At 43.7% G+C, this 17,605-nt stretch overlaps 1 protein-coding gene and 1 pseudogene across 1 annotated transcript; both read right to left on the bottom strand.

Moving 5' to 3' along the window:
• Positions 1 to 220: 220 nt before the first annotated feature.
• Positions 221 to 1,180, bottom strand: LOC117099275 (olfactory receptor 13C7-like). Its single transcript, XM_033238720.1, has one exon. The coding sequence runs from the start codon at positions 1,178 to 1,180 to the stop codon at positions 221 to 223; it is 960 nt and encodes a 319-aa protein (XP_033094611.1).
• Positions 1,181 to 14,391: 13,211 nt separating this feature from the next.
• LOC117099415 lies at positions 14,392 to 15,347 on the bottom strand (annotated as a pseudogene).
• Positions 15,348 to 17,605: the final 2,258 nt, after the last annotated feature.

Raw genomic sequence — 17,605 nt, 5'->3', positions numbered from 1 at the left:
TCAGAATAAAAATACAAAGAAAATTTAATAGTCACTTATTCTCAGTTCTAGGTAATTTAGCACATTCTAAAGAGTTAGTGTTCAATCTTCCATCACGAAGAAAGCCCCATCTCAATGAACATCAGTTTGGAAACTGTTGTGTGGGACCATTAAGCAAGTCTGTGCTTACTGAGTAGATCTCTTGTGTGCACAGAACCAAAAGACACACTGCTTCCTCTCACTATCGCTGGGTGAAGCATTTCTGACTTACCAGGCTCCTCACAGCAGCCTTCACGTCCTTGTTCCTCAGGCTGTAGATGATGGGGTTGAGCATGGGGATCAACACTCCATAAAAGAGGGAAATGAGCTTGTCTGAAACATCCTGTTTGTCTGCCCCCAGGGGGTCCTTAGACTTGGGCTTTGCATACATGAAAAGAATAGTCCCACAGAAAATCACCACCACTGTAAGATGTGCAGAGCAAGTGGAGAAGGCCTTTCGCCGTCCTTCAGCTAAGGGGATCCTCAGGATGGTGGTGAGTATGCAGATGTAGGAGACAGAGATGAAGAGCACTGGGACCCCCAGGAAGATCACATTGGCCACCCCCATGCTGATCACATTGATGGAGATGTCAGCACAGGCCAACTTCAGAACTGCCAGGATCTCACAGGTGAAATGATTAATGATGTTATCCCCACAGAAGGGTAACTGTACCGCAAGAGAGATCTGCACCAAGGAGTTGGCTCCACCAGCCACCCAGGAGCTGGCAGCCATGGGCACATAGGCAGCCTTGCTCATGACTACTGGGTACCTAAGGGGGTTGCAGATGGCCACATAGCGATCAAACGCCATCATGCCCAAGAGCACACACTCTGTGGCTCCCATGGCAAAGGAGAGGAACATCTGTACTGCACAGCCTGAGAAGGAGATGGTTTTCCTGGGCGTGAGGAAACCGTCCAGGACCAGAGGAATGGAAGAGGTTGTGTAGCAGATGTCCAGGAAGGAGAGGTTCCTGAGGAAGAAGTACATGGGCATGTGTAGGTGGGAGTCGGACACAGTCACCAGGATGAGAACCCCGTTGCCCAGCAGGATCACCAGGTACATCAGCAGGATGAGCACAAAGAATGTTTTCTCCAGCCTTGGCTGATCTGACAGGCCGAGCAAGACAAATTCTACCACAATGGATTGGTTGGCCACTTCCATTTTAAATTCTCTCTTCCCCATTTAGAAAAAATGAGAACAGCAAACATGTTTATAAAGACCAGTATGTGGTATTTATAATGAGATGCTTCTAGAACATATAATCAAATTTACCCTTTGAGATGCCAAACTGTAATATCAGCAGCTAACAGATAAAATTCACTGCCTACTGAAGTTAACTTGAAAGTCAGGACATGTCAGATCAAAAGCAGGAGAAGCAGAGCCTGGAAATCTAATCAAACCATGATAAATGAAAGAATTTTCATCAGATCAGTGGTATTAACATACTTGAAGGAATGGATATGTAAGGAAGGATCTGCATAAGCTCCATAAAAGAGGACTTTGAGGGCATGCTGCATGGTTCCAGCACTGTCCAGGGAAGTGGGCTCCTCTGGCCAGCCCTACTTGTCCCTGAATTGTCCCTGCAGTGTCCTTGGGGGCTTCAGGCTGTCACACTCAGTGATGCTGGCCACTGACATCACCCCACCCACTCCCCTGGCTCTAATTCTCTGATAATTCAGCTCCAAATACAGTCTTTCCCAGGGAGCATGTGATGAGCAGAGATCGGGAAGACTAGGGTCTATCCAGCATTTACATTTGTTACTTGATTCCTGGTTTCTAGTTCATTTCTCTTGAGTTTGGTTGGAGATCTCCCTTGGTTGCCCTGTCATTGAGGAGTTTCTGAGCAAGAGAGCTTAGAGGCACTAACAGAAGCACTTCCATATCCCCTCTAACCAGCCTTTGTTCCCAGTACTGCTGTTTCCCAGTCTGCTCCAGACCCATGAAGGAGCAGGAATAGAATCCAAGGACAAGTGTCCCTCATGCCTCCCAGTGTGAGTTTGTAGGTAGATTCTGTGCTTTGGGAGCAGTTTTATGTCACAGCTCCTAACTCAGGGCCTTCTATATCTGAACTGACCATTAAACCACTGCAATGTCATAGTAATGGTTTCTCCACGGAAGAGCAGACAATTCCACCCAGGCTTACAGAGGGATCGCTCAAAGGAGGCTGAAAATGGCACTGCAGACCTATAGATCCAGCACACTAGAGAAAACCTCAAGCCTTGGCCAGGCGTGGTGGCTCATGCTTGTAATCCCAGCACTTTGGGAGGCTGAGGTGGGCAGATCATGAGGTCAGGAGATCGAGACCATCCTGGCTAATATGGTGAAACCCTGTCTCTACTAAAAATACAAAAAAATTAGCCGGGCATGGTGGCGGGCGCATGTGGTCCCAGCTGCTTGGGAGGCTGAGGCAGGAGAATCACGTGAACCCAGGAGGCGGAGCTTGCAGTGAGCCAAGATCGTGCCACTGCAATCCAGCCTGGGTGACAGAGCGAGACTGTCTCAAAAAGAAAAAAAAAAAAAAAGAAAACCTCAAGCCTTGACTTCTCATGTTAAGATGAGGAAGCTGAAGCTCAGAAAGGAGCACAGGGAGCAAGGACAGGGCCAGGTGGCTCCTCACCTTCTCCCCGAGGCTCCTTCTCTTACCACTCTGATTAGATCCTTGCCAGTCCATTTGTGCCAGAGTAGAAATACCAAGCACTAAAGAATCGACTATGAAGCCTTGATCATCCTCTCTCTCTCTAGGATATTCATGAAGAGTAGAGGTGTCACACTTTTCTCTGAGATCTCTGCTTCATGTCAGGGCTTGGGTGGGGGTGGATGGTGTGCCTGGGAGCCACACATTCCATCTGTAACTATCACACTGTTGTTGGCTGGGAAAGATCTGGTGGGAGAAACTGGGCCCAGTTTGAAGCCATCTTCATGCAGTTATCAGAGGAGACTGACTGTGAACATCAGGAATATGTGGGGAAAAGAGATCCGTCTTTAGAGTTACTAGCACTGCTAACTGGAAAATCTTAGACTTGGCGGAGATACTGTAAAGTAACTGGTCTTGTCTCGCTTCCCTCCATTGCACGAATACCTTCCATGCAACACAATTTCCCAATTTTTGTTTGGAACATCTTAAGGTAGGTGGAGCTCATACCTCCCATTCCTTTGTCGATGGCCTCCATTGCTAGAAAGGTTTTCCTTACACTGGGCAGAAGCTTCCTTCTAATGTTATTCCCCATTCTTCCCCCTACTCTGCCCTATCCCCACACAGGCCTAGACTCCCAGAACATGCCTGCTCCCTTTCCCTTATAAAAGACCCTATGGAAACTGTGACCAAGTTCCCACTCACAACAACCTTTGCTCTTCTGCTCACCTACCTGAAGGTTTAGCCACAGAGAGAACCCAGTCTACATCCAGTGTGGAGATAAGTCCATGGTGGAGACAGGCACTTACCTGGACAAAAGGTCTCATAGCAGGGGATGATGCTGGAAGGTCTCCAGGCTTGAGAAGTGATTGTTCCAACTGCCCACATTGACCATCTCCAGCTAGCCCCATCGGTTGAGGCTGTGCCTGGAAGCATATAGCAAATTCTATTTCGCTGTCTTGGAACTAAGTAATTTCTTCAAATTTCACAGCAAGGTAAAGGGAATGTGGGGTTGGCCATAGCTGAAGGGGCTCTAGCTGCTAACTTTCCTGGGCTTCTCCATGCCTGGTGAGATGCCAAGAGGAAGGACAGCTCGAGGAGCTGCTTCCAGCTGATTCTGCAGTCACGTCCTGCCTGCATGCTCAGGGCGGGCACCCTGTGCCTTCACCCAGACCTGCTCTCCAGAGATTCTATCAGGGAGCCATGGAGCAGTTTAGAGCCTTGGTTGTATGGGAGCCAGTTTTAATCCCAGAAGCAATTTAAAGTTTGGTGAAGGGCCTCACAGGAGTTTAGGGTGTGCGTCCCACAAACCCAATTATACAAGTTGCAGACAGCTCTATGTAAATCTTAACTCTCGCTGCAAAGAAATGTTCCTTGGATTTGTCAACCTGGGAGGTGGAGCTTGCAGTGAGCCAAGATTGTGCCACTGCACTCCAGCCTGGGCGACAGAGCGAGACTCCGTCTCAAAAAAAAAAAAAAAAGAAATGTTCCTTGGATTAAAAAGTTCTTATCCGGCTGGGTGCGGTGGCTCAAGCCTGTAATCCCAGCACTTTGGGAGGCCGAGACAGGCGGATCACGAGGTCAGGAGATCGAGACCATCCTGGCTAACACGGTGAAACCCCGTCTCTACTAAAAAAATACAAAAAACTAGCCGGGCGAGGTGGCGGGCGCCTGTAGTCCCAGCTACTCACTCGGGAGGCCGAGGCAGGAGAATGGCGTAAACCCAGGAGGGGGAGCTTGCAGTGAGCTGAGATCCGGCCAGTGAGTGAGCACTCCAGCCCGGGCGACAGAGCGAGACTCCATCTCAAAAAAAAAAAAAAGTTCTTATCCTGTCCTTGTTGGCATTCCTGCAAGTAGAGGCAATAACTAAGTTCTGACCATGCTTTGGCCACAACGTTATGTCTGTCTGAGGAGGCTGTGCCACTTGCCTTTGCAACCCTGTCAAAACAAGAGGGAAAAACTTTGCCTCTGCTGAGACAGACACACTGGTCATCTACATGTGCACCGAGCAAGGCCTCCCCTGCAGCCCCTCAGCACACATCCAGAGCTGATCAGCCCTGGCCCCTGCCCTTGAAATCAGGAAGCAAGGGACATGTGCCATGGGCCAGCACCAGATGCTAGAAAGAGAGCGAAATGACAAGGACAGGGCCTCTGGCCTCCAGAAAGGTCCTGGTGACAGCTACATTCTGTGAGATAATTGCCAAGTGCCCTTAACTTATATGAGAGCCTGGGTGCAGGGAAGAGTCAGAGGAAGAAAGGGAAAAGGGCATGAGGGGGTTCCAGTGTAAGAGACCTGTCAGCAGAAGACATTGCAGGGCTTAGGGACAGATCAGGGATAAAGAGAAAGGTTGAGCAAGGGGCAGGGTTTTAAAACCAAGAAAGAGAAAGAAAATGAAATAAGACAAAACAAAACAAAAACAACAATAAAAAACCAGAGGAGACAGAGAGGAGAGGATATTTAAACTAGCATAGGGGACTGGGGACTGAAGCGTTGTTTAGACTTGGTATCAAAATATTCCCCAAGTTATCCCCACTGTGATGGTTACTGAAGATAAGGATGAAAATAAGAAATCTTTCTTATAATTGAGGATTATGGATTAGTGGGCAAGGACGGTTTGAGTTAATAGTTGGGCACTAATATTGATAGTGGTTGCCACGTTTTGCAAAATGCTTTTAATCAATCTCCCTTTACCTGGCTACCGAGATTAACTTATACTCCCCATTCCCACTGCAAAATGTGGGGACCAGCACCCATGTCAGGTTCCTGGCTGCCCAAAATGCCTGCTCCCTCTAGCTGGGAGTTACGCTAAGGGTAGTTATGATTATTTCCCAGCCTACTCAAGCCAATTGTTAATCTTGTGGTTGTATTAAGTTAATTTAAATTACACAAACTGACCTAAAAAGAGAGTGGAAAGTGCTGTCTTTATGAAAACTAAGTTGAATGCTTTGGATAGATTCATAGTAAAATAAATTGCTGTCATATTAGATGTCAGGGAGAAAATTGTTAAAATCCAGACAGATTCTGCACCACAATTCTTCTGCAAAAATCTTCAAATTCTTACTCTGCTTTAAGTAATTTAAATTGAAAATTGTAGACAATGTGCCATGGGTGTGATTTATTTAAGAGTCCAATTAGTGGACTCACAGACAAGAAAATATCCTCTCTCTGTGTCAAAAGATTGGAAAGTAAATACAGTTGTATGTTTTCACTTAAAAGAAAATGTTTAAAGTAGTGATTCTCAAACTTTTTCTTAACCTCAAGACTCCTTTTTTTTCAGATATTTCTCTTGTCCCTTTCTCTATTCTTCTTTTGGTATTCTTATTTTGCGTATGTTACACTTTTTGTATTTGTCTCACACTTCTGGGATATTCTTTCTGAGTTTTTTTTCCCACAGTCTTTTTTCTCTTTGCCTTTCAGTTTTGAGAGTTACTATTGCAGATTCTCAAGCTCAGACATTCTTTGTTCAGCCATGTGCGGTCTATTAATGTGCCCATCAAAGGCATTCTGCATTTTGGTTACAGTGGTTTTGATACCTAGCATTCCTTTTTTATTCTCTCTCAGAATTTCCATCTCTCTGCTTAGATTACCCATCAGTTTTTGCATGTTGTCTGCTTTTTCCATGAGAATGATTAGCATATTAATAATAGTTATTTAAATTCCTAGTCTAATAATTCCAACATCTCTGCCATATCTGAGTCTGGTTCTGATGTTTGTTCTGTCATCAAACTATGTTTTTTGCCTTAGAATATGCCTTGTGAGTTTTTGTTGAAAGCCAGACATGAGGTAGTGGGTAAAAGGACCTGCAGTAAATGGGCCTTTAGTATGTGGTGGTAGAGGGTAGGGTGGGGAGAGATGGGTGGCGGGAAGTGTTCTGTAACCCCATGATTGGGTCTCAGTCTTTTAGGAAGCCTGTGTCACTGGAATGTGATCAGTACAAGTGCCTCTTAGTTTTTTTCTCCCCTTTAGATGGGACAGAAGGTCTAGAGCTTGCTAGAGTTAGGCATTTCTCTTATGCTGGGTCACTTAGGCTCTGATAAAACCCCAGTAGGTTAGACCTTGGTAAAAGAATGCTCTGGGCCAGGCATGGTGGCTCACACCTGTAATCCCAGCACTTTGGGAGGCCGAGACAGGTGGATCACTTGAGGTCAGGAGTTCGCGATCAGCCTGTTGCAAACAATTACTTGGGGTCACAAAGAAAATGAGCACTCAAACAAAGGATTTCTCAGCAAGGCAAATTTACTTCTGCTGAAGGGTGCTGCTCATGCTTTTGGTTGCTACAAGAGCACAAGGAACAAAGGAAAGCAGGGGTATTTATTCCAAACACTGTCGCTACTTCTGTGTCCTGTTTCCATTGGCTGGAACTGGACCACACATGCTAAACTGATCCCAACTGGCCAGGATCTTAAACTTTTCCTAAACAGGTAAACGCGCAATGGAGGAATAAAGGAAAAGAGGAGGTCACTTTTGGGGGAACTGGGAAGCTAACACATTCCCAAATAAGGAAGGGGACGTGGGTTATAGACTGACTAAAGTTAAGGCATGCCTGGACATGTCCGAGCATGGCAAAGGCAGGAAAGATTACTTGCAGAACAAAGAACAAGAAAGTTATACATACTGTGTCTTTGAAGAGGAACTTTACTGTATTTAACAGGCCTGACCAACATGGTGAAACCCCATCTCTACTAAAAATACAAAATATTAGCTGGATGTGGTAGCACATGCCTGTAGTCCCAGCTACTCAGGAGGCTGAGAAAGGAGAATCACTTGAACCCAGTACGCAGGGGCAGAGGTTGAAGTGAGCAGAGATAGTGCCACTGCACTACAGCCTGGGCAACAGAGCAACACTGTCTCAGAAAAAAAAAAAAAAGAATGCTTTGTTGTGTTTCAAAATGGTTACTATAAAGTATGAGGAGCACCCCACCCCTCCCCCACAAGGGCTTTTGAACTCTGAGACTTGTCCACACTGAGCCTCCAGAATGGAATGACAACTTTCAAGTTCCTGACATGCCAGACTAAAAACCGAAAGTCCCCCTTTACTTTCTTAGAAATTATTGAGCATTCCATTCTAATAACAAGTGAAAAGCTGAATCAACTGAAAAATCAAAAACTCTTCTTAGATCTGTCAGGCAGATACAGAGAATTACAATTTACCACAAAAAATAATAAGTATGTGAAGTAATGCATATGTTAAATAGCTTGATTTAGCCATTCCACAATGTATACATATATCAAAACATAATGTTATAACTGGGCACACTGGCTCATGTCTATAATCCCAATGCTTTGGGAGGCCAATACAGGAGGATTGCTTGAGCCCGGTGTTTGATGCCAGCCTGGGCAACACAGCGAGACCCCATCTCTACATAAAAATTTTTAAAAATTAGTTGGGCATGGTGGCATGTGTCTGTAGTTCCAGCTACTCAGGAGGCTGAGGTAGGAGAGTCACTTGAACCTGGGAGGTCAAGGCTGCAGTGAACCACGATTGCCCCACTGCACTCCAGCCTGGGTGACAGAGCGAGACTCTATCTTTAAAAACGAAAAGAAAAATACAAAGTTATACAACATAAATGCATACAATATTTACCTGTCAATTAAAAAATTTAAAGGTTACTCTTGTGATGTCTTTTTCAAAGTATCTGGCCAGGCACGGTGGCTCACACCTGTAGTCCCAGCACTTTGGGAGGCTGAGGTGGGCAAATCATGAGGTCAGGAGTTCGAGACCAGCCTGGCCAACATGGCGAAACCCCATCTCTATTAAAAATTAGCCAGACGTGGTGGCGTGCGCCTATAATCTCAGCTACTCAGGAGACTGAAGCAGGAGAATCACTTGAACCTGGGAGGCAAAAGTTGCAGCGAGCCGAGATTGCACCATTGCACTCCAGCCTGGGTGACAGAGTGAGACTCTGTCTCAAAAAAAAAAAAAAAAAAAAAAATCTGGATAAATAATTGCTGCTCACACACACACAAAAGAGAAAATAGAGGATGTCTGGGCAGCATTCAAGTCCTTTGTTATACCTTATTTCCTCTCTTACCTCCCAATGTTTGGTCACATAAATCAATAAATTCAACCTTTTGCCTAAGCTGGTCTGGTTCGACTTTGGGTTTTTACCACTTACAACTAAAAATTTATTCATCAAATAATAATCAAATTAATTAACTAATCAAATTAATTAAACAGGGCCAGGCCCTGTGCCAGTGTGACCAGAGAGGACATTAAATGATATCCTATAGTAAGTGTCATGGTATCCATACTTTTAGATGATGGGGAATTTATTGGCAGCTTGGATCCCAATTAGGAAGGGACTCTTTCTGCCAGAGGTGTTGACGCTACCCTCCCTATTACAACAGGTTAGCATAGAGATTGAAGCAGAGGAGATGAGGACAAGAGAGAGCTCTGGGGTTGGTGAGGGAGCAACATGGTCAAGCCTTAGGCAGAAGCAGCTCTGGTATCACGGGCAAGGCAGGTAACTAGCATTTTGCTAAGGCCTGTTTGGTTAGGAATCTTTGACAACAAGGGGCAGAGAATCTTTCAAGTCACCTCAAATAGGGCCAGGGATATGAGAATCAGTTAATATGGAATAGGGCTATGCCTGCTTAGCAGGGCCTGAGGATGTGAAGTTTTTCTTAGGATGGATGAGGGGAGAGGGTGCAAGTGATGAGCCTTGGGTTGAAACTTAATTTCTATCAAAAGTAATCAATGTATTTGCAAACGAAGCATCTGACAAGGGGTTAATATCCAGAATATATAGGAAACTCACACAACACCAGAGCCAGAAAATACAAATAATCTGATTTTAAAATGGGCAAAAGATCTGAATAGACATTCCTCAAGAAAGACATACAAATGGCGAACAGGTATATGAAAAAAAGCTCAACATCACTAATCATCAGGGAAATGCAAATCAAAACCACAATGAGATATCATCTCACCCCAGTTAGGATGGCTATTATCAAAAAGATAAAAAATATCAAATGCTGGTGAGGATGTGGTGAAAAGAGAACTTTAATATACTGTCGGTGGGAATGCAAAGTAGTCCAGTCATGATGGACAGCAGTGTGGAGGTTCCTCAAGAAACTAAAAATAGAATTACCATATGATCCAGCAACCCCACTACTGGCCATTTAGCCAAAGAAAACGAAATGAGTATGTTGAAAGCGATAAAAGCATTTCCACGTTTATCACAGCACTATTCACAATAGCCAAGATACGGAATCAATCTGAGTGTTCATTAATGGATGAATGAATAAAGAAAATGTGATATATTTACACGATGAAATCCTATTCAGCTCTTTAAAAAATGAAATCCTATCATTTTTGACAGCATTGATAAACCTAGAGGGTATTATGTTAAATGAAATAAGCCAAACACAGAAGAAAAAAAATCCCACATAATGTCACTCATATGTGAAATCTAAAAAAGTTGATCTCATAGAAGTAGAAAATAGAATAGTAGTTACCAGAGGCTAGGGAGAGTGGGGTCACCAGGGATGGGGAGTGGTTGGTGAATGGTTACAAAGTTACAGATAGGAGAAGTAAGTTCTGGTGTTCTATTACACAGCAGAGTGACAATAGCTAACAATAATGCATTGTATACTTCAAAATAGTTAGAAGGGAGGATTTGGGGTGGTTGTTCGTTTTTTGTATAAATTTGTGGGGTACGAGTGTAATTTTGTTAATGGATATATTGTGTAGAAAAGATAATTTTTGAATGTCATTACCACAAAGAAAGGACAAGTGTTTAACGTGATGGATATGTTAATCATCCTGATTTGATCATTACATAATGTATATATGTATTGAAACATTACACTATACCCCAGTATATGAATATAATATGTAAAATTATATGTCAATTAAAAACAAAATAAAACATAAAATAAAGACTGGTGTTAAAGGGAAATTGAGGCCAGCTACAGTGGCTCACGCCTGTAATCCCAGCACTTTGGGAGGCCGCGGTGGGTGGATCACCTGAGGTCAGGAGTTTGAGACCAGCCTGGCCAATGTGGTGAAACCCCGTCTTTACTAAAAATACAAAAAGTTAGCTGGGCGTGGTGGCAGGCACCTGTCATCCCAGCTACTTGGGAGGCTGAAGCAGAAGAATCGCTTGAACCCAGGAGGCAGAAGTTGCAGTGAGCCGAGATCGTGCCACTGCACTCCAGCCTAGGCAACAAGAGCAAAACTCCATCTCAAAATAAATAAATAAAGTGAAGTCAATGTTGTCCCTACAGAAGGGTAATTGTATGGCTAGTGAGATCTGCAATAAGGAGTTGGCTTTGCCAGCCACCCAGGAGCCAACAGTCATGGGCAGTAGGCAGCCTTGCTTTTGACCCTGGGCTATATAAGGGGGTTGCAGATGGCCATGTAGCGATACAGAATGATTTGCTAATAAAAAGACTCTGGGTACTACTTATGCCTTGGTAAGAAGGAGAAGGAAGTTGGTGTCAGAGTTCTTTGACCATCTTTGGCATCCTTATAGATGTCATTGCACACGTCACTGCAGGGGGACATGCACAGAGTTCTCATTACGATGTGTGGGTGTGGCCATCTCCACTGATGCTTTTGTCATTTCCCTGAAGACTGAGGAAAAGAAGCTCTGAAGCTCCCTGGTTTGGAGTCCCCATGCCCACAGACTACCCCAGACCTTAAGCTAGAGACTGGCATATTTTGGATTTTCTCTTAGGACAAAGTTTCACCCATCTGAGCCCTCACTTAAGCCCTCTGTAGAAGTCTACCAGCCACACATGCCACAAGTCTCTGAGCACAAGAGTAGGAGCAAGAGAGATTGAAAGATACTAGGGGAAGGACAGTTGTGTGTCTTTTTAAGCACTTGTATGCTAATGACTTCTCCAGGTGCTGCAGACAAATATGATCTGGAACTATCGCGTCCCTCTCAAGGCTGTTCCAGGCCTGGGCACTCTTACTTTTAGAGGTCGTAGCCCACATCATGTCAAAATGAACATGTATTCCACTTTATGTATAATTTTGTGGTAAATTTGAGAGGACTTTTCTACTTCTGTTCTAAAAATTATTTGTCTTATAAGTGGCTCATTTAATTTGCAATTCTATGATTTCTCAACAATAACTATGAAAATGCAGGAATTCTTGCAAAGTAGAAGTGTCTAATCCACAGATTGTTTTAAAATAATGATGCATGAATAGAAAAGTTTACTCATTATTGAAGATTACATAATGTTCCCTTCTGTAGAGAGAACATTATGTTCTCTCTTATGTAAATAAATAATTAAGTTTTTTTTTTTTAGGTTTTGTTTTGTTTTGTTGTAGTCAAGGACTAACATGTTTTCCAGAGCTCAAACATCTTTGTCCTTGAATAAAATGTCAAAGACCTGGCTACTGAGCCCTCCTGCCCAGTAGCTAAAACAGCCCTGCTTACTCTCTGCACCCTCTGTTCAGGAGTAAAAATACTTACATAGTAAACACAAATCAAGATTTATGTATATAAATGAAAATTAGAGGAATTTAATTTATGAAATACATTTTAGGGAACAACTGGTATTTTTAAACAAAAAGAATTCAAGAAGTTACTGTCCTTGGAAGTACAGAAAACACCTGAGAAGGGTATGTATACACACACTGTTCACACACCTGTGCTGAGACTGACTGTTGTTGTCTGTCACTGGTTGGGTTCCCTGGAAGCTGGTGCTGATGGGGAGACTTTCATGCAGAACATTTACTGAGAAGTGCTTTTAAGATCAAAACCTCTGTGCTTAGAAAACGGAATATCCATATACAGAAGGAAACTAGACCCCTATCTCTCACCCTATGCAAAAATCAAATCAAAATGAAAGACTTACATCAAAGACCTCAAGCTATGAAACTACTCAATGAAAACATTGCAAAAACTCTCTAGGACATTGGACTGGGTAACGATTTCTTGAGTAATACCCCACAAGCACAGGATCAAAGCAAAAATGGACAAATGGATCACATCTAGTTAAAAAGCTTCTGCTCAGCAAAAGAAACAATCAACAAAGTGAGGAGACAACCCAAAGAATGGAAGAAAATATTTGCAAACTACCTGTCTGACAAGGGACTGATTACCAGAATATATGAGGAGCTTAAACAACTCTATAGGAAAGAAGTTTTATAATCTGACTGAAAAAATGGGCAAAAGATCTGACTAGACATTTCTCAAAAGAATACATACAAATGGTAAACAGGTGTATTGAAAAGGTGTTCAACATCACTGATCATCAGAGAAATGCAAATAAAAACTACAATAAGATATAATCTCACTCCAGTTAAAATGGCTTTTATTCAAAAGGCAGTCAATAACAAATGCTGGTGGGGATGTGGAGAAAAGGGAACCCTGGTACACTGTTGGTGGAAATGTAAATTAGTACAACTATTATGGAGAAGTTTGGAGGTTCCTCAAAACAACTAAAAATAAAGCTACCATATGATCCAGCAATCCCACTGCTAGGTATATACCCAAAAGAAAGGAAATCAGCATATTCGAGATATCTGCACTCCCATGATTACTGCGGCATTATTCACAATAGCCGAGATTTGGACACAACCTAAATGTCCATCAGCAGACAAATGGATAAAGAAAATGTAGCATATATATACAATGGAGTACTATTCATCATCAAAAAAATGAGATCCTGCCATTTGCAACAACATAGATGGAACCGGAGGTCATTATGAAAGTGAAATAAGCCAGGGACAGAAAGACAAACTTTGCATGTTCTCACTGATTTGTGGGAGCAAAAAATCAAAACGATTGAACTCATGGAGATAGAGAGTAGAACACTGGTTACCAGAGGCTGGGAAGGTTGGTGGAGAGGAGAAGTGGGGATGGCTAATGGGTACACAAATGTAGTAATAAGATCTAGTATGTGATACTAGGTCTAGTATGTGATAGCACAACAAGGTGACTACAGTCAACAATAATTTATTATACATTTAAAAATAACTAGAAGAGTGTAATTGGATTGTTTGTAACACAAAGAAAAGATAAATGCTTGAGGTGATGGGTGCCCCATTTACCCTGATGTGATTATTATGCATTGTATACCTGTATCAAAATATCACATGTACCCCATAAATATCTACACCTACCATGTACTCATAAAAATTAAAATAAATAAAAATTTTAAAAGATCGACACCTGTACAGGATGTGAGGAGGTAGAAGAAGCAGGGCTAGGCAGAGGGAGAGCTGCAACTACCATGGGAAATCTCTCCAGCTGGGATGAACCTTTAGAGATAACCCCATTGAGGCAAGGAGGACTGGATCTTTATACTGACATTGACATCATTGTGTATGAGTTGACTTTGAGAAGGGCATGTGACTTTGGGTGAGGTAGTACTCTTTAGTCAAAGGCAACCCTGCAGAGAGACTCCATTGAATGCTGTTGACCGTCAGTACTCACAGGGGTAATGAGTGCTTCAGTGCTAGGTGGAGTGAACAGGAATCCGGGCAGCACACCACAGTATCCACTACAGACTCTTAACCGATACTTCTCAAAGTTTAACATCCATACAAATCACCTGGGGGAACTTGTTAAAATGCAAATTTCAATTCAGGAGTTCTGCAATGGGGCCCAAGACTCTGTATGTCTCATAAGCTCCCAGGTGATGCTGATACTGCTGATCCATGGACCACACTGTGAGTAGCATGGCTCTAAACTGAGCTTGCCCCTCACCTAGCTTTGCTTGGAATTGAGATTCTCAAGTGAAAGCCATCAGAGTGCATGGATCATGGGATATAACTCATCACTGGGTCAAGCATTTCTGAGCCACCAGGCTTCTCACAGCAGTCTTAACATCCTTGTTCCTCAGACTGTAAATGATGGGGTTCAGCATGGGAGTCAAAAGTCCATAGAAGAGGGAGATGAGTTTGTCTGAAAGGTCTGTTTGTCTGCCCCTAGGGGATCCTTGGATTTGGGCTTCCCACACATTGAGAGGATGGTTCCATTGAAGATAATCACCACAGTAACATGGGCAGAGCAGGTGGAGAAAGCCTTTTTCCTCCCCTCAGCTGAGGGAATCTTTAAAATAGTGGTGAGTATGCAAATGTAGGAGACAAAGATGAACAGGACTGGGACCCCCAGGAAGATCACATTGGCCACCCCCATGCTGATCACATTGATGGAGATGTCAGCACAAGCCAACTTTAAAACTGCCAGGATCTCACAGATGAAATGGTTGATGACATTGTCCCCACAGAAGGGTAACTATACTGCAAGAGAGATCTGCACCAAGGAGTTGGCTCCACCAGCCACACAGGAGCTGGCAGCCATGGGCACATAGGCAGCCTTGCTCATGACTACTGGGTACCTAAGGGGGTTGCAGATGGCCACATAGTGATCAAACACCATCATGCCCAGGAGCACACACTCTGTAGCTCCCATGGCAAAGGAGAGGAACATCTGCACTGCACAGCCTGAGAAGGAGATGGTTTTCCTGGGAGTGAGGAAACCATCCATGACGAGAGGAACTGAAGAGGTTGTATAGTAGATGTCCAGGAAGAAGAGGTTCCCAAGGAAGAAGTACATGGGTGTGTGCAGGCAGGAGTCAGACACAGTTACCAGGATGAGGACCCCGTTGCCCAGGAGGATCACCAGGTACATCAGCAGGATGAGCACAGAGAACGTTTTCTCTAGTTTTGGATGGGCAGAGAGGCCGAGCAAGACAAATTCTGTCACAGAAGACTGGTTGGATACCTCCATTTCAAACTCTCTCTTTCATCCCTAGGAATAATGAAGGCAGAAAATACATGTTTATTTTTTGACGGCTTGCTTGAGTCAATACATGGGAATTACAGTATGATGTCTCTAAAATTATAAATAAACTTATCCTGTTAGATTCAACCATAAAAAACCAAGTTATCTAAAAGCCAGGCTGTGTAGCAGGCCTTGGAAGAATAGACCTTGGAAATCTAATAAAACTTTGAATGAAAAAAATGAAGGACATTTCTGTCTAAACAATGATATTATTATACCAAAAGCAATTATCACATGTCTGCATGCGCTGTCTCTAGCACTTTGTAGGGAAGCAGGGGCTTCTGAGCAACTCTGCCTCTGCCATATAATTGGAGACCTCAGGCTGTCATGGCTTGGTGACCCTGGCCCTTGAGGTCACATGACCCATTCCTCTGTGTCTGGCTCCTCCTCACCCAGCAAGTTTCTATTATAATTTTTCTCATACAGTCTTATAGGGAGAGAATGTGCTGGCTTCAAAACATAAAACTTCTTATTTCCTTAACAGTTTTATTTCTTACTCAGTATCTTTTTGCACTTCCATCTTTTGTGAGTTTAGTTAGCATAAATCAATTCATCTGATCTTGACCAAATCTACAAAATCTGACAAAATTGAGTTTCTGGAACCTGTAACATGGAGTCCCCACCAAAGTCTTCAGAATTCTGGTTTGGGGAGAAGGAATCATGTGTTTCCTCCAGTAACCATGTCTGACCTGCCTGCCTCTTTGCTGTTCCAGGACTAGATTGGTGGCATATTGCCTTGCCTGATTGTGGGAACCCACTCACAATTCACACCCCCAGCCTGGGGTGGGTGAAGCCTTGAATCATACCCACATCAAGTTCAATGAGAAACGCCATCCCATTAACGCCATTTGGAAGATCTGCAGATATGCTCACACACAAACCTACTCCACCTTCTAGAATACAAAAATCTGCACTGTGGATTATCACCACCCATTTCATCTCCAAAGAGATTTGGAACACCAGATGTCATCAGGTCCAGACACAGGGTGCCCAAAATGACAGAAAGCCAACTGCCTCATAGCTACCCAAGTGCTGGTTAAAAATACAGATTTCTGGATCCTACCTTGGCAGATTGTCTTAGCAATCTGTTTTTGTTCATTGCTTTGCTTTTCAAATAAAAGCTCCCCTATGTACTTCTGATGTATACCGGTCTTGGGAATCACTAATCTGTTTCAACCCTTCTCAGTTCAAAAGTGGAGAAGCTGAGGTGAGGGAAGACGTTTGTGAGTAGCACATGCCTCTGAAGAAAGGGAGTGGGGGTGCTTTGTTCTAAATGGTAATGATACAATGTCCAAAAAAGATTATCTCAGGATATTAGGAATTAAGGGACGGGGAACTATTTTTAGAGAAAAACTCCATTCGGTATCAGGAAGTGCAGAATCTGAGGCTTGACAGAATCTTCAGATATTAAACCAATCCAGTCCCCACCCCTGAGCCACCTGTTATAGGATCCTCTCTTCAATATGTGATTTTTCAGCCTCTGCTTAAACATTTAGGACAACAAGGGGTTCAAGGTAATGTCATTGTCAGAAAGCCCCAGTTGTTAGAGCTCTTCAGGGACCTGAAATCTGCCTTTTTCTAACTTTTCCCTTCCTCCACTAATCCTAAGCCTACCTTATGGGCTCTTCTTGTTAGACTTACCTGCTTCCTTGACACACTTGCAGCCTTCAGAGCTTTGGAAATAGTTGCTTCCTCACCAAACCCGATTCTACCCCTAGCCCTCCCCTTGCACAGACGTCTTTGTACACACCTCTTCCCCTCCATCCCACAGCTGGTGAAGAACTGGCCATAGAGGTCCCCTAGCACTTACCCAGTTTAGGGTCCAGTCTGGGATCCTATTGGGCTGCATCTATTGTTTGCAGGAAGGCAGGCTGGTGGAGTGGGGAGGTTGCCAGTTTACCGAGGTCAGGACATGTCACTGGCTCTGGTTTCACCTGTCCTTCTGAGTGCTACCCTGCCAAAAACCAAGCAGGCCAAGAGGCCATGTCTCTCAGAGCTGCCCTGGCAACACAGGTACACACTCTCGACTTGGGAGTGTACTCTTTAACTGCTGTCTCCTGTCCTGGTGTCTTGAAATGGCCCTGGGTGTAGAGGGCTCTAAGGTGCAACTGCAGCCCCGGAAGTCTTTGCCTGACCTTGGGACTCAGTGAGACAAGGAGACGACACAGGCTGGCTCTCAAACCGGAGGCTCAGCCAGGAGCCCC

This window comes from Trachypithecus francoisi, unplaced genomic scaffold (assembly GCF_009764315.1).
Source record: "Trachypithecus francoisi isolate TF-2019V2 unplaced genomic scaffold, Tfra_2.0 Lachesis_group16, whole genome shotgun sequence".
Lineage (NCBI taxonomy): Eukaryota > Metazoa > Chordata > Mammalia > Primates > Cercopithecidae > Trachypithecus > Trachypithecus francoisi.
The sequence above is the reverse complement of the archived record's forward strand: the minus strand, read 5'-3'. Positions and strand labels throughout refer to the sequence as shown.